At 42.4% G+C, this 27902-nt stretch overlaps 2 protein-coding genes across 2 annotated transcripts in view; both read right to left on the bottom strand.

The window, feature by feature from the left end:
* Window positions 1-8324: 8324 nt before the first annotated feature.
* Window positions 8325-27830, bottom strand: LOC100931823 (SEC14-like protein 4). Its single transcript, XM_003762666.3, has 12 exons — window positions 25902-27830; window positions 23615-23690; window positions 20092-20135; window positions 18947-19006; window positions 18640-18828; window positions 17283-17378; window positions 15624-15684; window positions 15181-15264; window positions 11555-11661; window positions 11331-11470; window positions 11039-11208; window positions 8325-8703 (listed from the first exon to the last, which is right to left on the bottom strand). The coding sequence occupies exons 1-12, from the start codon at window positions 25953-25955 to the stop codon at window positions 8591-8593; spliced, it is 1194 nt and encodes a 397-aa protein (XP_003762714.1). The 5' UTR covers window positions 25956-27830; the 3' UTR covers window positions 8325-8590.
* Window positions 27759-27902, bottom strand: part of GAL3ST1 (galactose-3-O-sulfotransferase 1) — a 38747-nt gene continuing 38603 nt past the window's right edge. Inside the window, exon 4 of the mRNA XM_031948913.1 lies at window positions 27759-27873. Coding sequence (XP_031804773.1) covers window positions 27852-27873 — 22 coding nt within the window. The 3' untranslated portion in view covers window positions 27759-27851. The remainder of the gene's footprint in view (window positions 27874-27902) is intronic.

Consider the following 27902-nt stretch of genomic DNA (forward strand, 5'->3'; position numbering starts at 1 on the left):
GGCTTCTCTCCCTAGAAGAGACTGAATGACCAGGGCCACTGTGTAGGGACTTATGTCCAGTCCAGTTTCTCCAAAGAACAGTAGGCTCCCCCAAAACCCCGTGCTCTGGAGTCAGCCTCAGTTCCTCTCTAGATGAGTCCCCATGTCCCCGACTTTACCCCCCTGGGTCCCAAAACTCTTCTTAGGGGATTCTGGATTCTGTAAAAGGGTGTAGTCTCCTTAGATCTTTCTCTGGATGCAGATGACATTTTCTATCCAAAGTCTATTGGGATTGCTTTGGATCACTGAACTGCTGAGAAGAACCAAGTGTTTCATAGTTGAGCATTGCACATTCTTACTGTTATTGTGTACAATGAATTCCTGATTCTGCTTGTTTTGCTCATCATCAGATAGTATAAATCTTTCCAGACCTTTCTAAAATGAGCTTGTTCATCTTTTTTTATAGAACAAGAGATTCCATTTCTTTCATATACCATAATTGGTGGTATATACTATAAGTCATTTCCCAATTGATGGGCATCCACTCATTTTCCAATTCTTTGCCACCACAAAAAGTGCTGCTATAAACATTTTTGCATATGTGGGTCCCTTTCCCTCCTTTATATTTCCTTGGGATACAAGCCCAGTAGTGACATTGCTGGGTGAAAAGGTATGCATAGTTTTATAGCTCTTTGGGCATAGTTCCAAATTGTTCTCCCAAATGGTTCGATCATTTCACAACTCCACCAACAATGCATCAGTGTCCCAGTTTTTCCACATCCCCTCCAAAATTTATAATTATCTTTTCCTATTGTCTTAGCCATTCTGAGAAAAATGAGGTAGTATCTCAGAGTTGGTTTAATTTGTATTTCTCTAATCAATAGTGATTTAGAGCATTTTTTCATATAACTATAGATAGCTTTAATTGCATCATCTGAAAATTGTCTGTTCATTTCCTTTGACTTTTTGTTAATTGGGGAATGACTTGTATTCTTATAAATTTGACACAGCTATTTATATATTTTAGAAATGAGACCGTTATTAGAAACACTGGCTATAAAGATTTTTTTCCCCAGCTTTGTGCTTCTCTTTTAATCTTATTCCTGTTGGTTTGTAATCAAAGTTGAACATTTTACCTTTCATAATGTTCTTTAATTCTTCTTTGGTCATAAATTCCTCCCTTCTCCAAAGATCTGATAGGTAAATGATCCCTTGTTCTCCTAATTTGTTTAAGTATGTAAAATCTTGCTATTTTAGATCTGAAAATATATAGCCATTTTATCATTATATTAGGTAAATGACTATTTGGCCTACTCATCTATCTGTTGCTAGATATATATATGTGTATGAAATAAGATCCTTAAAGGTTTCAAAATAATGGAAGAGCAATTGATACAATTATCATTGGGACCTGTTATTTTATTGATTATTGAAATTAAAGCTGAAACATATTTTGTATAATTTAGATAAGAGGATTTTAGTATCTTTGAGTTTTCTTGGAAGGGTGTAACTTAGGGAATATTTTGTACATCGATGGGAAAGTCAATTTTATTTAAGGTTGTTACTAATGTTTGTCTAGTTTGTTTGTTTGTCTGTTTGTCTAGTTTGTCTAGTTTGTCTAGTTTGAATAGCATGTTTGTCTAGTTTGCATCCTGTAGCTTAAACATGTTTTCTTTTGATTAGATTATTTGCTATGAAAAGTTGCTGGTCAATCTTTATTGGCCTCTCCCAGGTCATCTGTTAGAATCCTTACAAAGTGTTAACTCAATGGAATTGATAGAAACAATGCTTATGTTTACACTTTCGAGAGTTCACACATTAGCTCACACATTAGTTCACAAGTTTGGGAGATTCACAAGTTTACACCTCCCACAATCCCACTCTCTCAGAGGAGGAGTCAACCTTTGGGTTCACATCTTTAAGAGATCATATATAAGAAACTCTTAGAGTCAGTGGAGGAGTCAGCTGAGAGACTGAGAAGCTAGAGACTGCAGTCGGGCAGAACTGGGGATTCGGAAGAGGAGAGGCTGAAGCTGGCAGAAGCAGAGGCAAAGGACAATCAACAAGAGCTGTTGGAACCAAGGAAAGCTTACCGGGCTATTTTGGAAGAAACAATAAAGAACTACTTTAACAGCTGGCTGCATTTGAGGTGATTATTACTTGGAACACTCTTGGAGGCTGAGACACATCTTCCACCTTTGTTGTAGCTGGAGGCTGAAACACAAACCTTTGGATTTGGAGAGATTCAGAGGCATCTCTCAAGGAGAGAGATAGGCCTCTAAGAAAGCCAGGCCCCAGGAAAGGAGAAAAGGCTTGGAAAGAGACAATAAAGGATTTGGACTTTAACCCCTGGCTGCACTTGTGGTGATTACTGAATTGAAATGAAGGCTACTCCCAGAGACCCCAAGAAAACGTCAACAGAAAACACTACCTTTTAGAGAGAACATTACACTCACTCTTTCTGTTGTTGTTTGCTTGCATTGTGTTTTCTTTCTCAGTTTTTCTTTTTCTTCCTTCTTGATCTGATTTTTTGTTGCACAACAAGATAACTGTATAAATATGTATACACATATTGGATCTAACATGTATTTCAACATATTTAACATGTGTTGGACTACCTGCCAGGTGGGGAGAAGGAGGGGAAAATTTGCAACAAAAGATTATGCAAAGGTCAATATTGACAAAATTACCCATGCATAAGCTTTGTAAATAAAAAGCTTCAATAATTTTTTTTAAAAGTATGTGGAAACCAAATTATTTAAAAACAGAAAAAAGGGGGAAATTGTGAGAAATTGATGGACATTTATTTGATTTTCACACTTAGGAAAATCAGATTGGAATAATAAAACTTAAATTAGAAAATTGAAGCCCATAAGGACATCAAAGAATAATCAAGAGTGGCTTATTCCATCTTTCTAGAATATAAACTCCTTTAAAACAGGGACTGGATATCTAATGAGGGAAGGAGATTCATGTCATGTAATTTCTGTAACATCCAATTAATTGGGAAATCAGGGAAGGGACTTATACTTCAGGACAGGAAATACAGCATCTTAAGGGTGGCAAATCATTGTAACGGATATTATCTTATGTGATCCTCATAACAACCTGCAAAGTTGGTATTATTTTTTATCATCACCATTCTACAGAGCAGGAAACTGAGGTAAACAGAAGTGAGATCACATAGTCAGGATTGGTCAGGATCACATAGTAAGTGACTTAGGTCACATTTAACCCCATCTTCCTGATTCTAGGTCCATGGCATCATTTATCTCATAGGGAGGATGGTTTCAGAGAACCCTAGGAAAACTTGTATGAACTGAAAAAGAATGAAGTGAGAACAGAGAGACTAATATAAGCAATAACAATATTATAAAGATCAACAATTTTGAAAGACTTAGGAACTCTGATCAGCACAATGATCAGAGGCCTGTGAGGAAACACGTTACTCACCTCCTGATAGGTAGGTGAAAGATTGTATGAGACTTTTAGTTTTGGATATGGCCAGTGCAGAAATTTTATTTGTTTAACTAAACATATTTGTAACAAGGGTTTTGTCTTTTTTTCTCAATAGTATGAGGGAAGGAGGGAGGAAACACACATTTTGTTGATCAAAAATAACAAAAATTCATTTTAGAAAATAATTTAAAGCTGAGCCTTTATTTGAAGGAGAAAAATGGGGAGAAACCATTAAAAGAATATTATGGTTTTTTAAAGTTCATCTTCCCTCCTGTTCCTGTTCAACTCTGGGTCTGGTTCTTTGTCAGCAAACAGACAGATGTCCATAATCTGCTAGGCCCTTGCTCCTGCAGTGAAGTGAAATTGAATGAAATAAAAGGGGTATAAGGTGTGAAGGATCATAATAGTTTTGAGATCGTCTGTCAAGATTGACTTGGCAGCTGGTGCCCAAATATGAGCTCCAAAGCACAATGACCACTGAGCAAACATGCTTGACATTCTTGCCATAAGGCATAAGAAAGGGGAAAGAAAATAAGGTTAAATAAGTCTCTTTGGAAAGACAAAGAAAAGAATTGATAGAATGAGTATGTCCAAGAAGCATCATTTCACAAGCCAAGTGGTCATCTTATGTTGCAGAGCTTGTGTTAATAACTATTTTAATAAATAACATGGAAAAATGTGTGTGTGTGTGAGAGAGAGAGACAGAGAGAGAGACAGAGACAGGGAGAGAGAGACAGAATCAGAGACAGAGACACAGAGACAGAGACAGCAGAGAGAGACAGAGATGGAGAGAGAGACAGAGAAAGTAAGAATAAGAAACAGAGATACACACACACACACAGACACGCAAAGAGACAGAGACAGAGAAACAGAGAGAGAAAGAGAGACAGAGAGAGACAGAGACAGAGATGGAGAGAAAGAGACAGAGACAGAGAGACAGAGAATAAAGAAAGAGAGAATCATTTGATCTTTAGAGAGAAGGTTTCAGAGCCAGGAAGTTCAAATTTCATCTCTCACACATCTTGACTGTATCATCCTAGATAAATCATTTATCTTCTGATCTCTAGACAATTCTTGAAGACTGTAAGTAAAGCCAGAGTTCTCTATTTCAATGAAGTCACAGGTCTGGTACCTGTCCCTAGTAATTCAAAATTTCATTATGAAAATAATTGCTTCAGTGCATCAGTGTAGCTTATAGAAGATGAAGGAGTGGGGAAGCTCTATGAAAAACTCCAAATGAAATCAACATATCCATTTATACTTGGCGACTTCACTGAAAATGGAAAATATGTTGGAACACATATACCTGGAATAAGGAATGAGAGGAACCAAACACTTGTAAAACTACAGAGAAGTCTCACACCTGTAAATTATTACTTTCTTTGATGAAAGGATAAAAGATGCTGAAGAGAGGGATCCTCCCCCCAAAATCAAGAAACTGGTTACATTTTAAGTTATAAGACTTGATTCATTAGCTATATAACCGCCATTCCCAAATCAGCTGAGTATAGTCAAACCATCAACTAGTTGGAATAAAGGTCCTTCATATTTTTTGAGTCATAGAATCCCTTGGCAGTCTAGGAAAGCCTATGGATTCCTTTTTTTTTAAATCAAAAAATAATAATGTAAATTAATTTATTTTAATACACATTGCTTTATAAATCAGATTGGGAGAGAAAACTCAGAACAAAAGGGAAAAACCATGGGAGAGAAAAATGCCCCAGAAAAAAATAAGTGAACATAGCATGTAATGATTTATATTCAGCCTCCTTAGTTCTTTTTCTGGATGCAGATGGCATTTTTCTGTCCAACATCTATTGGGATTGCTTTGGATCACTGAACCACTGAGAAGAACCAAATCTTTCACACAGTTGATCATCACACATTGCGCCATTCTCCTTGTTTCACTCAGCATCAATTTGTGTAAATCTTTCCAGACTTTTCTAAAATCAGCTTGTTCATCATTTCTTATAGAACAATAATATTCCATTACTTTCATATACCACAGCTTGTTCAGCCATTCCCCAATTGATGGACATCTACTCATTTTCCAATTCTTTGTTACCACAAAAAGAGCCGCTACAAACATTTTTGCACACGTGGATCCTTTCCCCTCCTTTATAATTTACTTGGGATATAGACGCAGTAATGGCACTAATAGATGCACAATTTGATAGTCCTTTGGGCATAGTTCCAGATTGCTCTCCAGAATGGTTGGATCATTTCACAATTCCACCAATAATGCATTAATGTCCCAGTTTTCTCCCTTCCCGCCAACATTTATCATTATCTTTTCCTGTCATCTTAGCCAATCTAAGAGGTGTGAGATGGTATCTCAGTATTGTTTTAATTTACATTTCTCTAATCAACAATGATTTAGAGGATTTTTTTCATAGCACTATAGATGGCTTTAATTTCATCATCTGAAAATTGTCTATTCATTGCTTTTGAACATTCATCAATTGGGGAATGACTTGTATTCTTTTAAATTTGACACAGTTCTTTATATATTTTAGAAATGAGGCCTTTATCAGAAACACTGGCTGTAAAGATTTTTTCATACTTACTTTTAATCTTGTTTCACCACCAAGACACCCAATATAATAAGCTTCCATCAACTAAAGTCTTTGCAGATGGACCTCAATAGCTACCTTTACTTCCAGGACCTTCTGTCCCCTGAGAACTGCATTCTCAATGCATTTTCCATAGATCTGCCACTCTAGAAGTCAGTCTCTTGGTAAATTGATTTCTATCTAACAATAAACTTTCATTTTGCAACTAATATTCGGGAATGAGGGAATTCTTTCACTCCTAAAACCCGGAGCCAATTTTAAGGGGATCCTTAATAACTCTTATAGCCACTAACCTCTAGACCACCAGGAATCTAGACCACTCTAAACTTTATGAGAGATAATGGTATAATAAACTTTACTCTGATGTGGATCTCAACTACTTACATCTCTGTCTAAATAGCCAAGATCCATGGCTTAAGTGGTTAATCATTTACATCATAGTAGATTTTATTGGGCTATAGGAATTTTAAAAGAGTGTACTTTGTAGCAAACCTATGAGCATTTGAGGTATATATAAATATTTGTCTCTCTGATCAATAAACTTCCAAGAGTCCATAATCAGGACTTCTTCACCTGCCCTCAGTATGTTGTCACATCCTTCATCTCACTACAGGAGCTCGACTCTGACAGATGACAAAAATTGGGAAGATCACGGGAAGACAGGCACATTACTACATTATTGGGGGAGTTAGTACGACCATTTTGAAAAGCATTTAGAATAATGTAAATAAAATGTCTAAATCCTCTAGGCTCTTTGACCTGGAGATTTCACTACTAGGCACATACTCTAAAGATATAATTGAAAAGAAGAAAATCTCCATGTAGACAAAACTATTTATAGTGACCCTTTTTTGTGGTATTCAAGGACAGGAAACAATGCAGATGCTCATCGAGGGACTTTGAGGTACATCAATATAATCGAACGTTACTGTGCTATAAGAAATTACAACTATGATGAATACAAAGAAATATGAAAAGAGCTGGATGGGCTAATGCAGTGTGAGCTCTTTGAAAGAGTCCATAAACATTTTTAAGAGCCTACTATGTGCTCGGAACTGTTAAGCACTGGGATCCAAATTTGAAACAGAAACACACTCTGCCCTTGGGCATTACTATCTTACTGGGCCACAGGGCTGGCCTGGGGCCATCTTTAAGTGGAGACTTTGGGAGGATTCCTTTGCTCTGCCCTACAGTGTTCCAAAGGAGGAGGTAGAAAGTGCTGAGGCTGTTGAGGATATTGCCAAGGTATGAAGACCAAAACTGCTGCCATCTTGGCAGAACTGTGAGTTTCCCAGTGATGCACTTTCTTGATGATGCAGTTTCCTGGAGACTCCATAGAAACAATATTCACAACTACTGCAACAACATAAATAGAAAAAACGACCACCTCAAAACAAACAAAAGCAGATGTTGGAAAATTACAAAGAAAAGCATGCCTCAAGGAAGAGATAGGAGGACATATTCTGTCTCCTTTGCAGAAGTGGGAGATCCTTAGACAGCTAAGAAGGGAAGCGTAAATGAGCTAAAAGATACAAAGCATTTTGCAAAAATGATTGTTGTGATTCCTTGAACTTTCTACTTTCCTTCTGCTGTGTTCAAACATTGTTTGTAGAACAATGTGGGTGTAGTGATACACACACACACACACACACACACACACACATATATTTTGCTGAGGCAATTGGGGTTAAGTGACTTGCCCAGGGTCACACAGCTAGGAAGTGGTAAGTGTCTGAGACCAGATTTGAACTCTGGTCTCTTTGACTTCAGGGCTGGTGCTCTATCCACTGCACCACCTAGCTGCCCTGATATAGATAAATTTAACAACCAGACTCTCAATAAAAAAAAATGAACAATATGATAAAATTTATTTTGCATTGTTCTCATTAACATTGTTCTTAAGCCTAGAAAATCAATAAAACTATAAATCAGGCCCTGATTGGTAGCAATTGCTGATTTTTGTGGTGTAGAATTTCATGGCCCCTTAAACTTTTTCCATTCGAGATCCCTTTTTGCCTAAAAAGTTTTACTTGACCTTGGTTATATAAAATAGGCATGCAAATCAAATATTAAATCATAATTTTGCAATCTCCACATTCAGTTACAAGACCCCATGTGGGGTGGCAAACAACAGCTTTAGAAGTTGGGGGTTGTAAATAAAAATTTAATTAGTTACTCTTTTTTAAAATTTAAATTTTCCCCCATTTAACATTTCTTTCAATTACATATAAAAATAGTTTTCAAAATTCACTTTTGTAAGATTTTTGTGCTCCAGAGTTTTCTCCTTCATTCCCTTCTCCCCTCCCTAAGTCAACAAGCATTAAGTTGTATGTGTACAATCATATTAAACATATCTCCACATTAATCATATTATGAAAGAAGAATCAGAAGGGAAGATTCGAGTTGAAGCATCTTACTCTTCAGCAGATCTCCAACCTCCCCACAGTGTCTTGGTCAAAGGTGGATCTATGGCACATCTACTTGACAGAGAAAGCAGGCCAGAGGACAAAAGGCGTCCCAAGTGGGGTCAGTGAGACAAGACCGGAAGAGCAATAATGGTGGCCAAGCTTGGACTTCCCCTACAGTTTCTCCATCTTCTCTTCAATGTTTTTGTCAGGGAGTAAGACTTCCACTGTGTAGCTGACCTTCTTGGAGTGGATCAAGCTGTAGGTATTGTCAAACCTCAGGACGTCTACAAGGGAAAGAGACATATTGTACTTTCTGCACCTCTCCATTTCTACTGAATTAGTCTTAAACTCCTGACTCTAGCATTCAAGGACCAGCACAATCTGCTTTCAATCTACCTGCCAAGCTTTATTTCAAGTCCCCCCCCTGAAAGATTTCATAGAAAAGGGGTTGATCAAGGAACCCCTGAAATATTTCTGAAACAAGAGAATTTCCCCAGACCCATTTGAGGAAGTTACAGGATGAAAGAGGCAGGTGATGGAGACACTGAAAGGCTAAAATTCTGCTTCTTTTAGGTGCTGACGTCTTGCATTCATAGCTTCCAAACTGCATCAAACTTTGAGTGACCCATGCCCCGTGGTATGGTGGTTGTCCTTAGCTCTCACAGGGAATCAAAATGATTTTAGAATTAAGTTCCAGTGTGTTGACTGGGGCTGATCGGACCAATGTGAGCTCAGAATGTTTGGCCACAGGTCAGACACAAAGAGTCCATGTGAACATCTTTTGGGGTGAATTCTCTAATTTTGGACTGTAGAGACACCCCCCTCCTTGCCATTAGGAAAAAGAGCCCAGGAAAAACCTTGAAGCTCTGGCTATCTTCCCATACCATTATGACACAATGAAGGATAGAAAAGAAAAACACTCTCCAGCGCTCACCACTCTGACTCCATTCTTGTCCAAAATCACCCTGGGAATCAAATTATCCATGTGGCAAACGGACATTTAGCATGCAAACAATGCGGCCAGTCCAATGGAGTTTGCTCTCTGCTGCAGGGTTGGAACGCTGGGCAGGGTAGTTCAAAAAAGAACCTCAGTGTCTGCTGTCTCATCTGCCACATGAAGTGATTTATGATGCATTTCTTAAATGCACTGATGGCTATTTATGGGTCACAGACTGATGGTGCATCTCAATTACTCAGTGCTAATGACGCCATTTTGATTAGTGATTGGGACATGATCCTAGAGAGATGGGCCCAACACTTTCATAGTCTTCCCAACAGACCATCATCGATCAAGGCTTCAGCCATCGAACTTTTACCTCAAGTAGCTGAACTTCCAAGGGAAGAACAGGCTTTAGATGCCATTAGGCTCCTTTTTTGTGGTAAAGCACAGGGGCTAATTTGATTACAGCTGTATAGTGCTCTAGTCTCAGACTTTGGAGGGTGGAAAGCTGGGAGTGGCCCATTTGCACCTTGTAAAGGGTTTTCCCCTTGCAGCTTGAATGAGTCCAATGCAGAAAAGCATTTCTTCTGCTCAGCCATTTTAGGATGGTGAAGAAAGTCAAGCTGATTGAGCTATGGGGTGACCAGTCACTGAAAGATCTGCCATACAGACGTCTGATGGGGCCAAACGAGCTCTGAGAAAATTACTTCTCTCAGGTGAAAGGAAAGACGGCTGTGGAGGAAGATGGGTCCCACAGGTTCCATGGCCTTCTCTATCCCTAAACTAAATATCCAGTCCAATCCTCATTCCTGACCTCCAGTATCACATCATCAACTTCCTGTCCAGGGTCTCCAGCTGGATGTTTCATAGACATCTGAAACTCAGCACGTCCAAAACTGAATCCATCATCCTTCCTCATAAGCAAAACCTTCCCTCTCTCAGCCCTTGACATTCCCTGGTTGTTTCCCATGAATGGAAAGATCTTTCTCCTCACATCCCTCTCTTGGCCCTGACTTCCAAGTCTCAGCTAAATTTCCATCTCCTCCAAGAAGCCTTTGCCCATCCTCTTGATCTGATTTCCCTCCTTCTATTGATTATCTCCAATTGATTCTGTCTGTAGCTTGTTTGCACATATTAAATTGTGAGCTCCCTAAGGACAAGGGCTATCTTGGACTTTTCTTTGTCTTCAGTGCTTATCCCAGGGCCAGGAACACTGTAGGTGCTTAATAGATATCGCTTGATTGACCGATCAGTTTAGTAATCTTGTCCAAAAAGGCAACTCTAGCAGTCCAGGAAGCCCTGCTGGCTCTTTGTAATCCTCATATCCCTTTCTGGATATTCACTAACCATATCTTTATTTATTTATTTACTTTTTTTGCCGAGGCAATTGGGGTTAAGTGACCTGCCCAGGATCCCACAGCCAGGAAGTGTCAAGTGTCTGAGGCCAGATTTGAACTCAGATCCTCCTGACTTCAGAGTTGGTGCTCTATCCATTGTGCCACCCAGCTGCCCTACCAACCATATCTTTAATGATCCTCTCAGGGATTTCTCCAAGAGCTGAAGGCAAGCTCACTGTTCAGGGTTTGCAAACTATCTTTTTAACAGATCAGGACATTTTCCCTCCTCCTTCCTCAAGATACCTCTGCCATTTTCCATGATCTTTCAAATAAGTCACTCACAGACTCCCTGTTCAGTGCAGGTGAGGGTCCCGTCCTCAGGGATCAGCGGAGAGCTGTACTTCTGGGTGGGCACCACCTCGATCATCTCCCTTGCTCTCTGTCGCTCCCCCATCTTAGTCTTCAGGTAAATCCCAACGCCAATGTCGGGCCCATCCAACAGGAACTGCCATCTGTGGCGGGAGAAACGTTGCTTCTTCTTGCCAAGTGATCTGCCCTTGCAGGATTCCGCCCCCACCCTCCTGCCCACTTATACCCACAGCTCCCCGGGAAGGGGAAGCCGGGCAGAACCTACCTCAAGACACAGCCAGGAAAGAGGATCTCAATCTCCACCTGGTGGGAAGAGCCCCGATTGATACACACTGTATGCTCATACTGCATTTTCATTTGGTTCTGCACGTAGTATTTCTTAGGGACCATACCTCCATATCGAATCTGCCAGAAAAGGATGGGATGACCTTTGGCCTGATACATCTGCCCTCAACGCCTGTTCCACTCAGGCCCCTAGGAATTCCTTACCTTGGTCAGACACTTGGGGTTCCCATCAGGGTCAGTTAGGGTTCCCCCATACTCTGCAGGCAACTGGTCAGGGTCTATGAATTTCTGCAAATCCTCCTTCCAGTTTGCTTGTGGGAAAGAAAGAAGATTCTTGGGTGAGAGGGGGAATAAATTCCCAAAAGAGATGAGTAATGGGGACACTGGCCCTTATGAGTGTACATGTAAAAACCTGTTCTCTCTAAGGACAATTGAGCTTCATTCAAGAGTTCATGCCTCCAAGTGTTGGGGAAATGGGGGTTCTTGCTATAATTTCTTTGTAAAAATTAATTGAATTTAATTAGGAGGCAACTTGATGGCGCAGTAGAGTACTTGGTCAGACATCAGGAGGACCTGAGTTCAAATATGGCCTCAGACACTTAACACTTATTAGCTGTGTGACCCCGGGCAAGTCACTTAACCCCAGTTGCTTCACAAAAAAAAAAAAGCTCTCAGATGGGACAGCAATGTGTGGAACCTAGCCACTTTTGGCCAGATTCTACAATGGAGTCCAAAAAGAAAGAAAGAAAGAAAGAAAGATCACATCAGGTTGGATTTTCATCAATGGCTCCCCCTTGTGTCTGCACCCAAATTCTTTGAGCTTGAGCTAAGTCTCTGCAGACCCCTGACTCGGGCTGTCTTATTGCAGATGGCAGACTTTTAATGTCCACAATCATACCCTTGATCTTGCCATGACCCACAAATAAATCACATCCATGTTCAAGAACCAGAAAATTCTCTTATTGGGTTACTCACAAATAAACTACTTGCATTTTTCAGAACTAGGAAATCTCTCATCTGATCAAATCTATTAGGAATTCTAACCCCAATTTCATTTCATTCTACTTCTTTCTCTGCCTTGCAATCCCAAACCTATCTTTCAACCTCACTCTGATTTCCAACCCCCACTCCCACCCCCACACATCTGTTGCTCAGTTCTTTCCCAAGCCATCAACCCTACATTGGCTATTTTCCTTTCCCATCGTGATTCTTTGGTGATCAGTTCAGCCCTACAGAGTCCTCTTCTCTCAAGTCCCTCGTCCCTTTATATTATCACCGATCTTGTCCTGCCAAGCTTCTCCCTTAAATCACTCTCACCATTTTCTGCTACACAAAGTTGAAAGTTATAAACCTGTGTTGACTCGTTCCACCATAAATTTATGTTATATAATCGCAACTGAGCTCTCACTGCTGAAAGGCGATCTTTTTATACCTCCTTAATTAACTTACTGTTTATTATGAAAGTGGCTCTTCCCTCTTTAATGTCCTGTGACATTCTGTCCATCCGTCCTTTCAGTTGAGAATTTTGCCTCACATTTTACTAAAAAAATTTAAGGCCATTCACTGAAAGTTCCCTCTTCTCTCCTCCTTTTTATCTCACATCACTCAAGTACCTTCCCCTACTCTCTCCTCCTTCACCCCTGTTTCACAGGGAGAAGTGATCCTTTTCCTTGCCAAGGCAAGCCCCTCTCTATGTACAACTGATCCCATTCCAGCCCATCTTTTCCAGCAAATTGACCTTTCTGTCATCCTCCTTCCTCGCTGATCTTTGGGCTCCTTTTCCTCTGGCTGCTTCCTTATTGCCTACAAACATGTTTGTCTCCTCCATCAATCCCTGCTGGTTCTCATCCCGCATTTTTCCTCCCTTTTTTTGGCTAAACTCCTTGAGAAGATCATCTACAATAAGTGGCTCCACATCTTTTCCTCTTACTCTCTTCTTAACGTTCTTCAGCCTGGCTTTTGACCTCATCATTCAATTAAAACTGCTCTCCTCAAAGTCAGCAGTGATGTCCCAATGACCAAATCCAATGATCCTTTCTTAATCCCCATCCTCCCTGAGCTCTCTTCAGTCACTTCCTACAACATCCATAATTCTCCTAAATACTCTCTTCATTCTAGTTTTTTGGGATATTTCTCTTTCCTGATTCTCCTCCAACTTATGTGTCCATTCCTTCTCAGTCTCCTTTTCTGGATCTTCATCCAAGTCATGTCCCCTAACCTTGGGTATCATCCTCTTCTCTTCCTCCCTCTACACTATTTCACTTGGTGATCTCATCGCCTCCAATAGATTCAATTATTATCTTTGTACTGATCATTCTCACATTTGAGCTCTAACTAACTTCTCTACTGACCACTCTCATAGCTCCAATTGTCTCTTAGACATCTCAAACTTCATGTCCCATAGACATCTTAAACAAAAGATGGCCATGTACTTTTCATAGTTCTATTTTTAGAAATTTACATTCCTTGTAAGGCCTTTTCCAGTTCTCAATTTGTCTGGGGCAACATCCATTGGGTGATTTAAGATTAGGGAAGAAATGAAGCAAAGGATGACAAGAAAGAGAGCAAAAGAGAGAGGGACAGAGGGAGGGAAGGAGGAAGGAAGGAATTTGGGGGAGGAAGAACCTTAGGCTTTTGGGCTAGAACAGATAATTGTTTTGACCCTCAGTCTGAGGTGTCAATACCCAAATAAGGACCAACCAGCCTTAGTCTGGGACTTATTGTAGGCCAGTGAGAGCCAGAGTGATTTAGGTTTAAGACATAGTCAAGTAGTTTCATTTGAATCCCAATGGGCTTTATCAAAGCCTGATTTTCCAGAGCCCAATTTCAAGAAATTTATACTCCTTTGGGCAAAATATCCATATGTAAGTATATAGTTCCCAAAATGGAGAAGGGAAGGAGACAAAGAAGAAGGGAAGGAAGGAAGGAAGGAAGGAAGGAAGGAAGGAAGGAAGGAAGGAAGGAAGGAAGGAAGGAAGGAAGGAAGGAAGGAAGGAAGGAAGAGAGGAAGGGAGGAAGGGAGGAAGGAGGGAAGGAGGGAAGGAGGGAAGGAGGGAGGGAAAGAGAATAGCTGAACAAGTGGTGGTATATGATTTTGATGGAATATCATTGTTCTGTAAGAAATAACAAGGAGGATGGTTTCAGAAAAACCTGGGAAGGCATATAAACAATGCAAATTGAAGTGAGCAAAAACAGAAAAACAATGTACACACAAATAACATTATATATGATCAGCTGTGAAAGACTTAGCTACTCAATGAATTAATAAAATGAGCCAGACAATTCTAAAGGATATATGATGAAAATGTTATATGCTTTCAGAGAGAAAAGCATTTTTAAAATTTTCTTTATTTTTCTCATTTTGTTCTGTTTTCCCATGATTTCACATATATAATTGATATCAAATTGCTTGCTTTCTCAAGGAAGTAGGAAGATAATTTGGAACTCAAAATTAAAAAAAAAAAGAATGTTAAAATTTTTACATGTAATTGTGAAATATTTAACGAAATAAATAAAATAAAGTTTTTTTAAAGGACTTTACACTTGGGTGGGATCTGGAAGAACTTGAGTTTTGTTCTTCTAGTCCTGCAGAGCTTCAAAATTGAACATCAGGGGATGGAATCACAAAGAAGCATAAGACAAATCCATCCAGGCTGAGTGACACCTAAGCTTTCTTCTCTAATTCTTCACTAAATTTTTCCAAGTCTGGCTTGATCCATTATTATTTTATCTACTCAGAAATAACCTAAATGGTGAACCCTAATTTATAATCTTCATCCATTCAATAACAATCCCCTTGGGAAAAAAAAACTGGGAGCGTCAGGACTCACCTCCTAGAATAACAATCTTTTTTCCAGTTTCTTCTGAAATGAAGGGTTTAACCAAGTTGTAGGCTACAGGGAACAGTTTAGGAGCTGAAAAAGATGGAGATAACTTGAGATTATGGCCAGGAAGAAAAGATAATTCTGAATAAGTTCAGGGAAGCCCTGGCTGAACATGAAAGCTGATGGTACCAGCTGTGGGATATAAGTAACTCATATCACCTGCCTTTGCCTTGTAAATTCAATCATCCTGGTCCCAGTGTCTTGGGTTTCCTTGAAAGGGGTGAGTCTAAAATAAGATCTTTAGGGGTTTTGATGTTAAATTTAATGGAAGTGTGTTCCCATTATTTGCTGAGGCCTGGCAACGTCCATCAGGTGCCACCTTGCATCTATCCCGTGCCCCTCTTGCCCTCTTGCCCATTCCATTCCAACCCCTGTTACTGCTGACTTACTTTTCACAGCAATAAGATTCTTGACGGTCTCAGGAAAATTGTGGTCAAGTATGGAGAAAAACTGCAAAGTCAAGATAAGCCTTCTTAGGGCATTCCTTATATCAACTAGTGTTCATTTCCCAGAGACCCCTGGGAGAGAATCAGGATTCCCCTCCCCAGGACTCTTCAGAGCTCCCATTGAGAACCCAAGTTACCCAACTGTTCTCTACCATACCCTACAGTATCCTACTGTGCTGGATTGTCAGGTGGGACATCACTCCCTAGTCTACTGCTGCCCCAGCTTCCAGTGCTGAGAAGAGTTCTGTAAATTCCCAGGAATTAGAACTAGGAAAGCCCTTAGAGATCAAAACTCTATTTTTATGGATGATAGAACAGAAAAGTTGGCCAAAAAGGATTGGAAATCGAGGGGGCTGCTCATTAATTGGGGAATGATTGAACCAGTTGTGGTATACGAATAGAATGGAATACTATCTTCCTATAAGAAATGATAATGTTCCATGAACTGATGCTGAGTGAAGTGAGCAGAACCAGGGGAACATTGTACACAGTAACAGCAACATTGTGTAATGATCAACTTTGATAGACTTTGCTCTTCTCAGCAATACAATGATCTAAATATATTCTAAAAGACTCATGATGGAAAATTCCATCCACATCCAGAGAAAGAGCTACAGAATCTGAATGCTGATTGAGGCGCACTATTTTCACTTTTGTTGTTGTTTTTTCTTTCTTTCTTGTGGTTTTCCCCCATTGTTCTCATTCTTTTTTCATAACATGAGTAATGTGTAAATCTCTTTAATATGTTTGTACATCTTTAACCTATATCAAATTGATTGCCATGTTGGGTAGGGATAAGGGAAGGAGAAAAAAAATGGAAATCAAAGTAAATAAAATAAAAGAAATAAATAAAAGAGATAACAGGAAATGTAAAAAACAAATTTAATAATGAAAAAAGAGCCATTTAGAATCAATTTGACTAGTGAGTTTCCCAGATGACATTACAGATTGGATCAAAGATCTTTCCTATGCCCAATCAAGAATTCCCTTTATAACATTCTTGACAAGTGATCATCTAGCTTGTGTTGGATGGAGAACTCACTACCTGCCACACATCCCTCTCCACCTTTGGACAGCTCTCATTGTCAGTAAGTTTTCCCTGACATCAACTCTAAGTTTTTTGTTTTGTCTTGTCTTTGTTACAATTTCCAATAATGAATAGCAAAGATAGATCTAAAATGTTTGTTATAAACTATCAATCCAGCGTTCTCTCTTCCTCATCTTGTGACAGATCATTAGATCCCAAAAGAAGCACTCTGAGAGACTGTGAGATTACAGGGTTTAGAATTTGGAAGGCACCATTCCTTTAATTTTACAGATCAGAAAATTGAGGCCCAGAGGTTAAGTAGGTGATTTAATTGAGCTTGTTCTTTCTGCTAAACCAGAGCACCTCTTAACCCACCCACCCCCATTCATTTCCCCAAAAACTTAAACATGATTTTCCCTGATGTAGAATTTTTTTGAGCCAAAGTCCTCACTATGCTGTGAGTTCAGAAGCCTGGTCCCCAGCTTCACCCCAGGGTGCTTTGGGATCTTGGCTGCTCCCCAGCTGAGTTGACATCAAATCTCTCCCTCCCCACTGAGAGCCCATTCCTTCCTCACCTCCTGGTAGACTTCTGTAGCTGGCTTCCAAAAGTGTCTCAGGCCTAGATTTTCCAGGTCAAATATTATAACGAAAGTTTCAATCTTCTTTCCCAGCTGCACAGACAGGAGGAAGAAGACAGGGCCATTAATCTGCCAGGGCAGCCAACTGAACGTTAGCGTCCAACCAGGTTACCGACATTCATGAGAGTCAGAGCTGGGAGGGCCGTGGACGACCTCCAGAAAGAGGGTCAACGCTCCATGAAGTTGGCATTGGAAGGGACAGTAAAGACCTTAGTCAGTTTCCTTATTTGGGGACTCGGAATCTGGGGCCTGGTGAGCTTAAGGGTGGCCAAGGGTCCCAGTGGATAAAGTGACGGAGCTCATTGGAATTAAGGGGTTTCAACTCACTTTGTTTTTTGGACTTCGTGACTAAAAAGGGGCAGTTAGACTCAAAGGTCCCTTTCAGATCTAAGCCGACTTGCCTGGTGGAGTTAATAAAGCACATAATGAGCATGGCCGTGAGCAACAAAGTACTGAGTCCTGAGAGTCTGGGCTCTGACTGAGGTGATAAAGCTTTTGTTCAGTCTCTCTCCTCATGTCTTCATGACCACACTTTGGGATTTTTTTTTTTTTTTTTGGCAGCGATACTGCAGATTGGCCATTTCCTTCTCCAGCCCATTTTATATATGAGGAAACTGAGGCAAACTGGGGGAGTGACTTGCTCACGGTTACACAGCAGTAAGTGTTTGAAGCCAGATTTAAACTCATGAAGATGAGTCTTTTTGGTTCCAAGCTCAGTGCTCTGTCCATTAGCTAACAGTATGCTCATGGCGGGTAGCTGGAGCACCACCTGGTGGCCTACGTGTGTATTACACCCCTTCCAGTTGTCTAGGAAAAAGATGAACAGGGACTGAGATAGTCAAGGAGCACATCTTTTAGCCCTGGGGCCAGTTCTGACCATTAGAAAAGAGATTTAGGGGCAATTACTGCGCCTGGGTCCACTCGAGGAGCTGTAGGGATTATAAAACACAGAACCTGCTCTCCCAGAGATCAGACTGACACTGCCCTGCTCAGGAACCCTCCAGGGCTCCCTGCTGTCTCCTGGATTAAAGAACAAAACTCTGCCTGGGCCGTGTTAGACCTGGAATCTAGCCTCGGCTGCCCTCTCAAGCACCAGGGTCACTGGACTCTCCCACAGTGCACAGATTGCTTACCACCCCCTCCTCCTGCTGGATCCCCCTCCTCCTTCCTAGATCCCCCTCCTCCTTCCTGGATTAATGGCTGAGGCAGCAGGATCTCCTTCCCTCTGGGTCCCTTTAGGATCCTTCCCTGTTCCCTGAGCCAACCCCAGCCTCTCCCAGGGGCTTTCTCTCACCCTCTCACTCTGGAGCTCGCATTCCCGGAGGAGGAACACCAAGGCCTGGGTGCGTTTCTTGATCATATTTGTTTTGCCACTGGAAAGAATCAGGCCTTTGGGATCCAAGGAGCCGGTGACGTCAATCCAGACGGGGCAGCCCTCCGGGTCATAACCGCTGAAGCTGCCTGTGTCGTATAACTGGAGGACCTACACCCAGAGGAAGCAGCCGCCATTACCCTCAAGGTCAAGACGGTTCATGGTACAGACCAGGCTCAAGAGAGCCAGGTAGGGCTGGGACTCTGGACAGGGGTTAACCCAAGCTCACCTCCGGGGGCTTCCAGTTCAACATGTTGTCCAGGTCCTCTTGCTTCCGGAATACCACATGCTACCAAGAGAAGTAGAATGGTCCCAACCAGGGTTCCCTGGGGCTCAGGGCAGGATCTAAAGGGCAGAGCTCAGAAGGACACAGAGCAGAACTGGGAGGACCCTGAAACAGGAGATGCCAGAGCGGGGAGAAATCTTTACAAAGGACTTTAGGACCTGGGACGTCTGAGCTGGCCAAGGCCTTCGGAAAGGCCTGTGGAACAGAAGATGTCAATTCTGAGGGACTCAACGTGAAAATGCTCTCCACCTCCAGAGAGAAAGCTGCTAAATCTGACCGGAAATTGTTGCTTTCTTTATTTTTCTTGCCCTTTTTTTCTTTTTGCAGCATGGCCAATATGGAAACATGTTTTGCATTATTTCCCATGTACAGTTGATATATTGCTTGCCTTCTTAATGATTGACAGAAGGACCAGACAGAGAATTGAAACACACAATTTTTAAAAAATGAATGTTAAAAATAAATCACGAATTTTTTTTCAGAGGATATAAGCTGTCAGAGTGGAGGAAAACCTTTGAATCTGGAATATCAGAGCTGGAAGGTAGCTGATTCAATTCTTTCCAATACAGTTGGGAAAACTGAGGCCCTTAAAAGGAAATTGACTGTCCCAAAGTTACACATCTGGGAAACAGCAGAGCAATCATTCTAACCCAAGTCCTCTTTCCAATATATGTGGATCATTTAGTCCAACTTTCTCATATTATAAGTGAAGCGATCTAAGATGTGTAACCAAGGTCAAAAAATGGGCAAGCAGCAGATTTGAACCCGGGGTTCTTAGTTGAGGGCTCCTTTCCTTGCTTCCCTCCCCTTGGTGAGTTAGGTCTCACCTCAGTGCCTGGGCCCAGGCTACTTAGAACATCCTGGTATCTCCTGACTGTTGCTTGGGTCTCCTCCCACCTTAATAAGGCTAGGGACAGGAGGCAATACCCAAGAGCCTTTGGAAGGTCTCTAGTGGTACAACAATTTTGGCCAAGGCTGGAAGGGAAGGAGGGATGCAGGAAAAGGAAAAACTCAGCAAGGGGTGTACAAGGTGCACCGATCCGCTGCCTTGGCCTGGGGTCCAAGAGGGCGAAGGACTGGGGGCTCACCTTCCGGAGCATGTCCTCAGATTTCTGCAGGTCAAAATTTCGAGCTGCAAAAGAGGCAGGAGCAGGCTGGGGGCTGGGCGGGGAGACCCAGGGAGACCCAGACCCAGCTTTTCCACCAATCCCTCAGCATACCCCAGTCCTCACCCTATGAAGCCTGTGAATGAAAGCTTTTAGTGAATACTGGAAACCCAGAAGCAAGAGACACTAGGGGGCACAGACCAGTGTCTAGATTTCTATGGGTTAGCGTGAGGCTGGAGCAAAGTCTGCTGGGTTTCCCCAAAGGAAGAGAGCCTTCCATGGCTCTCAAAGTTCCTCCAGTGCCAATGATAATGGAAGGGATGGGGAATAGGTGGTGCAGTGGGTAGAGCACCAGACCCTGAGGAAAGGAAGACCTGAGTTCAAATCTAATCTCAGACACTTAACACTTCCTAGCTGTGTGTGACCCTGGCCAAGTCATCTAACCCTAATTTTTTTCCAATTGCCTCAGCAAAAAAGAAAAAAAATCAGAATAATTTTAGGCTGGTGAGAAATGCTAAGGACAAGGGCTCATAATGACTTTGTATCTCCTGGCATAGACAGGCAGCGTCCTCCCATATCGGAAGGATGGGCATCTGGGGCTGTGGGGCCACTGTTAGCGATCCCAGGGAGCCTTCGTGCTCATCTGAGCCCGAGAACGGCCATTCCGGGAACAAGGAGACGCTCCCTCCACACTCTTAGTCCCCACTGGAAGTGGTGCCATAATCTGGGGAGCACAGCTTGGGAAAACATCAGTGCTCTAGAGGGAGGGTGTCCACGGGTCTGGCTTACAGGGTTCGTTTGAAGGGGCTGGGCAAGCTTACCCTGGAAAAGAGATTTGTGGGTGGGGGGAGCACAATCACTGCTCATATATGGGAAGGGCCGTCATGGAAGAAATTAGATTTGTTCTGTTTGGCTCCAGAAGACGGAAGCCAACAAACACTTATTAAGTGCCTACTGTATACATGCAAAGGCTACAAAGGAAGGCTTTGTGGAGTTCCTGGTCCGATGAAGGAGACAGCCCACAAACGCCCACAAACAAGCTAGACAAACAGAGGGAGGGTGCCGGAATGAAGAGGGCTCGGGAAAGGTTTCTGCCTCTAGAAGAGGGTCTCTTAGCAATGAGTGGGAGATGCAAAGAGAGCCACCGAACCTCTGTCGGGAACACTGCCCAGCAATTCCCGCTGTCCCGGAGTGGGATGTGAGCTCTCCCGAGAGGCAGGCGGCTCCCCATCACCAGAGGGCCTCAGACAGAGGCCAGACAAGCCTTTTCAGGTGCACTTTAGGGGGGCCTTTTTGTTGGGTCTGAGTCAGACTAGGTGGCTGCTGATGTGATCCACAGAAGGTTTCAGACACAGACCCCAAGCCTGTGAGATAGAGAACTGGGACCACCCGAGGGAGCCTAGATCACGCAGGTGTTTAGGGTGGGATTGTGACTGGGTGGGATTACAGCTACTTCCCACTCTAAAACTAATGAGATCCTGTGCTCCATGGAAATCCAGTTTTGAGTCTCAGTTTCCTCTTCTGGAAAATGAGTTTTGCCTGCACTCCCTGCCTCTGGGAACTGAGCTTTGCAAATATTAAAAGATGGCAGAAATAAAGGCCTTTGGAGATTTTTATCTGGATCTAGGATCTCAAACAGTGGCCGGGAGCTCCCAGCTGGAAATCCCCTTCACCAGAGCAAATGGGCAGCTCCTCCTTAACTCCTAGTAATAGAAAGTCGTCTGAAGCGTGAATGCAACAGCTAATAATAATAGCAAGCATTTATATGATATTTTACAAATACTAGCTCATTTAATCCTCATAGCAACTTTGGGAGGTAGGTCCCATTTTATTACTCCTATTCCTGTTACCCCTGTTCCTACTGACTATTGTTCTATTCCTGATACTACTAAATACTACTATTACTATTACTCCTGCTCCTACTGAATACCACTGCTATTGATTACTTACTATTTTATTACTATTCCTACTGACTACTAATACTACTGAATACTACTACTATTACTCCTATTTCTACTGAGTATTTCTATTACTCCTGCTAATCCCACTACAACTGAATATTATTATCACTGAATGATTACATTATTACTACTGAATATTATCACTATTGACTACTGTTACTACTGTTGCTGAGTATTACCACTCCTACTATTATGACTACTACTACTCCTGCTGCTATTACTTATTGTATACTACTACTACTGACTACTCTACCACTCCTGATACTACTAAATACTACTAACATTACTATTACTCCTGCAGGAGCAGGACTGACTACTCCTGCGACTACTGAATACTACTGCTACTGATTACTATTATTTACTATTTTATTACTACTCCTATTGACTACTATTGAATAGTACTACTATTACTCCTATTTCTACTGAATATTTCTATTACTCCTGCTATTTGTGCTACTACTGACTACTGTTACTACTGTTGCTGACTATTATTACTCCTGCTATTATGATTCCTGCTGCGACTACTGTATCCATTACTACTGACTACTTTTACTCCTACTGCTACTGACTACTGCTACTCCTATTACTAATGTTACTATTATTCTTACTCCTACTGATGATTACTAGTACTACTGCTGCTGTTATTGCTATTACTGAATACTACTACTACTAATTAATATTACTAGGACCACTTACTATTAATACTACTACTACTGAATGCTGGTACTGAAAACTAATAATACTGACTACTATTACAATTACTACAACTATTACTGTTGCTGCTGTTGCTGCTACTACTACTACTACTACTACTACTACTATTACTCCTATCTCTACTTATGACTACTACTGCTGCTAGTGCTGTTACCATTACTACTGCTATTATTGAATATTACTACAACTGATTACTATTATTACTAGTAGTGACTATTGCAACAAGTTCTGTGTCTTCTGGGGCTGGAAATGCAACTCCTCCTCCTCTTCAATACTACTACTACTGACATTAATACTATGACTATTACTCCTAGTGACCACGATTAGTACTAATGCTACAACTACTGCTACTACTATTACTGATTATTCTTACTATTGCTATTGATTACTGACTATTACTATCATGTCAAGGTATTAGGAGAGATTGTTTTCCAAAGTTAAGGCCCAGCAAGCAGCTGCCTCAGTTTTCCCATCTCCAAAAAAATAGAATGATTCTATTGGCCCTCCCCTCCTACTGGTCTCTCAGGGTGGTTGTGAACATCAAAGGAATGATTTCCTTTATGAAAATAATCACAAGAGCCCCCATTTCTGATTTATTTCAATATTTTATTATTTATAATTATAATATATAATATTTATTTTATATAATATATAAATATAACATTTATGATTTACAATTATATAGTATAATTTTTATATAATAATATTTAATATTTAATTTAATATTCTCCACAAGCCCTTTGGGAAGTAGGTGAGTAGGGGACAATTCAGATCTTATCATTGTTACTCTACACCCAATGGAGATGTCCTCAGTTCTCCCACCAACTCACCTCGGAGCCAGCGAAGGAGGAAATAGTCATCGGGGTTGGGCAGGTCGGGCAGCACGTCCTGGACATTTTTTCGGAACTGTGGAGAAGCAACTGGGTCAAGATCGTTGAACCAGATCCTTAGGGCCTGGATTCCTGCCTTGGGACCATCAATTTGATGATGAAGAGGCTTGAAGTTTTGCCACAAGAAGAACAGTGAAGGAACTGGTAGAATTTAGCTCAGAGAAGGGGAGATTGGGAGGGAAGAATGATGGCTGTCTTCACTCACTTGAATGGTTCTGTCATATAGAAGAAGGATTAACCTGGTTCTCAGCCCCAGAAGGCGGGACAAGGAATAATAGGGGAAGGTTCACAGAGGCTGATTTTGACTCAGAACCTTCAGGCTAAGATTGAGTCATCACTTGAATGGCACCCCTTTTTTTATCTAGGCACCTTTTTAAGTATACTTTGTCCCTTAAAAGGGCGTAAGCCATAATCATACCCCAGATTTAGAGCTGGAAGAGACTTTATAGACACCATTGAGGGCAGACTGTCATTTTTACAAATGAGGAAACTGAGGCACCCTCCCAGGACCACCCAGCTAGGAAGGGTCTAAGCAGAATCTGAAGTCCCATATTCCTGAGCTCAAGTTGGCTGCCTCAGATGCTTAATAAAGGCTGCTGAATAAAGATTGATGGACATTATCGAGGCCATTCTCTGGAGGTCTCCGGTCCCCTCCGACTCTAAAATTCTGTCCCTTGCCCAGACCACTCAGTGGTAAAGCTGGGGCTGAAATCCTGATCTTTGGACTCCACCGTGGCCAGTGTGTGATGCTCTAGTCCTTCACGTATGTTAATTAACTTAAAAATATAATCGAGGAGACATGACATCAAGTGCCCCCTATGGAGTAATTCTTTCCTTCCCGCACAGATGGGAAATACTGAAGCTTAGTCACTTGGCTCGTGGGGGCCACTTGGACCACCCACTTGGGCTAAGCCAGGAAACTGAGGGCTGGGAAGACAGGCCAGGGACACCCGAGGAGCTCAGCCAAGTTTCCATGTCAGCATCTGACTCCTTCCCCATTTCATCCCCTATACACATCCTGGGGACATTTGTCACTAATAGCCTTCACAGGGGGCCATGGGGACCACTAAGATCAGAGTTACCATTTTATAGACTGGAAAACTGGAGGGCCTGAAAGCTGGCTTTCTGAAGGAGTAAGGAACAAGGAGGAGTGAGGTTAATTGGCTTCCTCAAGGTCATGTAGCCGAGCTAGGGTACACATCAGGTCCCTTCTCCCCCAAGTCCCAGAGTTCTCTCTACTAGGTCTCTCTATTAGGTGATTGCAGAAACTCAGATAAGAGGTGACAAATGGACCCAAGAAGGTGGAAGATGGGGTGATGTAAGAGCTGCAGTGGGGGAAGGTTCATCAGGCCCTCTGGGGAGGCTCCTGTCACCTTGAGCCATCTCTGAGCAGCCTTTAGTCGTCCTTGGCCTGTGCTCCGAGCCTCAGAATTGGGGATCCACCAGCAGGGACGTTGAAGGCCAAGGAATCCTCTAAGCCATGATTAAGTATCTAAGAACAACTTTGGCTAAAAACAAATTAATTTGTTCCGGACCATCCTCTGAACTCCAGTGCTATCCAACAAGGTTGGGCTACTTGTGAACGGACTCCCAGTGGAAGATTCCTGGAGAATAGATTACTGCTAGAAGCCAATGAGTCCATACTCCTCCTCTTCCTCCTGAGGCCCTGCACCCAGGTCTTGGACGAGGGCACGGACTGTCTGTCCCAGCTCATGGGAAGGCATAATGTCCCCTGGCTTTTGGGTCCTCTAGGGAAAAGGCTAACCCGGGCCTGGGAGTATGAAGAAGGGGTCAATTCAAAAGGCAGTAAGAAAGCAGCGGTCCCAAAGTCAGCGGACTGCCCGGACACTGGCTGAGGGCCTCTGGGCATTGTCACTTAGTTTCCCTGGCAGCAGTTTTCTCAGTAAAACACTAAGTGGACTCTTGGGTCCCTTTGAGGTCTGGGAAGCTATGGACAAAGGAAGGGAGCGGGAGCCTTAAATTCCAGCTGGAAGGGACCAATCCCCTTTTTTAATGGAGAGGGAAACTGAGGCCCAGAGAGAGGAAGGGGCTTCCTTTGGTCACACAGCCTCATAGAAGCAAAGGCAGGTTTCAAAACCCAGCTCCCCAGACCCTTCCTTCAGTACTCTCTGCCCTGTGCAGGCTGGAGGCAGGGAAGGAAGGCAGGGGGTGAAGGAAGGATGGGGCATTGTCCTGCTTCAGAGGGGGATGTCGGGTAGGGGCTTACCTGGGCCAGCGCCTCCTGCTGCTGAGGGCTCAGGTCCCCAACCCGGCCACTCATGGTGCTGGATGTAGCTGCTGCTCCCCTGGGCCAGGGCGGCCTTTTCTCTGGCTGGGAAGGGGAGGAGTTATCTCTCTCCTCCCCATCCCGGAGCCCAAATAGAATTGGGTTTGGGGGTGTGGCCTAAAGGGCAGGGAGATACAAGGAAGCCTTTGGGCCATCCTGGATTGGCACCTGCTGGTGCCAGCTGAGCCGCCTTTGTTCCCAGCCAGCTCCTTAGTGCCTCCACCCAACTCTTGAGTCAGGCCGGGTACATACTCAAGTGTCTTTAACTATTTACAGGCTCTGCAGCTTGTTCCCTTCAGAACAAAAGGCACAGAGGTGTCTCCAGCAGCCTCAGTTTCCTCATCTGTAAAACAGAGATCGATAATAATAAATTTTTAAAAATTACTATCAGACCTAGAGTAGACAGGAGTCCTGAACATAGAACCTGGGCTGGAATCTTGACTTGCATAATCTGTGTGGTCCTGGTCCAATCACGGATCCACTCCCAGTTTTAGTGCTGTCAGCTGTAAAATAGGAATATTATCAGCACTTGCCTCTCAGGGTTGTGAGAATTGATTGAGCTAACATAAGTGAAGTGCTTTGCAAACTTAGAGGTGTCAACTAGTTAAAAGTTAACTAGTAGATAATCAAATGAAAACGAAAAGTAATTAAAATGAGAAAGTGAAATAAATTAGGTGACCTCTCTGATCCAGTTTTAATGCCCAGAAGCCCTTTCCAAGAACCACAGGATCGCAAGGGACCTCAACAATTATTAACTGGTCCAACGAGGACATGAACAAGAATCTCAATGGAAGACACTCAGTGTATTTCAGTGTATTCCAACTGTGGGGGATACAACTTTCCCCACTGTAAAATGGGGGTATTATCATTGCACTGCCTCCTTGCCAAGGGGGTTGTGAAGAAAACCCTTTGTAAGGCTGGTCATTTTTGAGATAGAAACTGCTGTTATTATTATCGAGATAGGGCCCTGACCTACCAGTCTATCAATATAGGGAGTTCCTGAATCAGCCCCCCTCATGGATGGTTGTGAGGGAAGGAAGACAATGGCCAGCACTTTATAAATATTATCTCATTTAATCCTTTACAAAGACTCTGGGAGGTGACTGCTACTATTATATCTACATTTTACAGTTGAGGAAACTGAGGCAGACAAAAGTTAAGTGACATGCACAGGATCACACAGCTGGTAAATATGTGAGCCTGGATTTGAACTCAGAAGTTTTAGCTGGGAGTAATGTATCTGATGTTGGTCGGTTGGTGTCCTTTGTTCTCAAAAAGGACCACATGACATCACTGGGATAGAGGCGAGTTACAGGGAGTCTGAGAGTGGTTGATCAGACCAATAGGACCTCCAAATGCTCTGCCACCGGCTGGACACAAGCAGTCCCTTTGGGGTCTGCACCTTTGGGGTGTAGGATCTAGCTGCACATCTCACGCTTGTTTGGGGCTAATTCAATTCTGCTTTGCTCATAGAGCCCCTTTTCCAACGAGGGCCCTCCATGCTGGGCGCTCCTGGCCCAGTACATATGTCTCATGCCATACAATCAACTCTAAAGTTTTTAAGAGAGACCTTGAGAGTGTCCATGTGTCATTTCTTCTGACCCCCATGGGAAGCAGAGGGAGATGCTGCAGGTTGATGGGTAGGGGGATGACATGATCAAATCTGGATTTGGGGGAAATCACTTCAGCAACTGAGCAGAGGATGGAGGGACTTGAGGCCGGGAGTCAGTTAGAAGAAGGAGGAGGATGTGGGACAGAGTCCGACGCTCATGGTTAAAGGGCTTGTGAAAGGGATGATCTACTGCAGGACCATGAGAAGAAGACAAACCCAGAGGGAAAGCTGATCCAAATGGCACCATCACGTCCTCATGGCTCAGGTGAGTTTTGTCCTCACTCTGCTGACCAGGGCAGTCTGGGGGGAGGGAAAGAGGGCAATTATCT

The sequence above is a fragment of the Sarcophilus harrisii genome, chromosome 1 (assembly GCF_902635505.1).
Source record: "Sarcophilus harrisii chromosome 1, mSarHar1.11, whole genome shotgun sequence".
Taxonomy (NCBI): domain Eukaryota; kingdom Metazoa; phylum Chordata; class Mammalia; order Dasyuromorphia; family Dasyuridae; genus Sarcophilus; species Sarcophilus harrisii.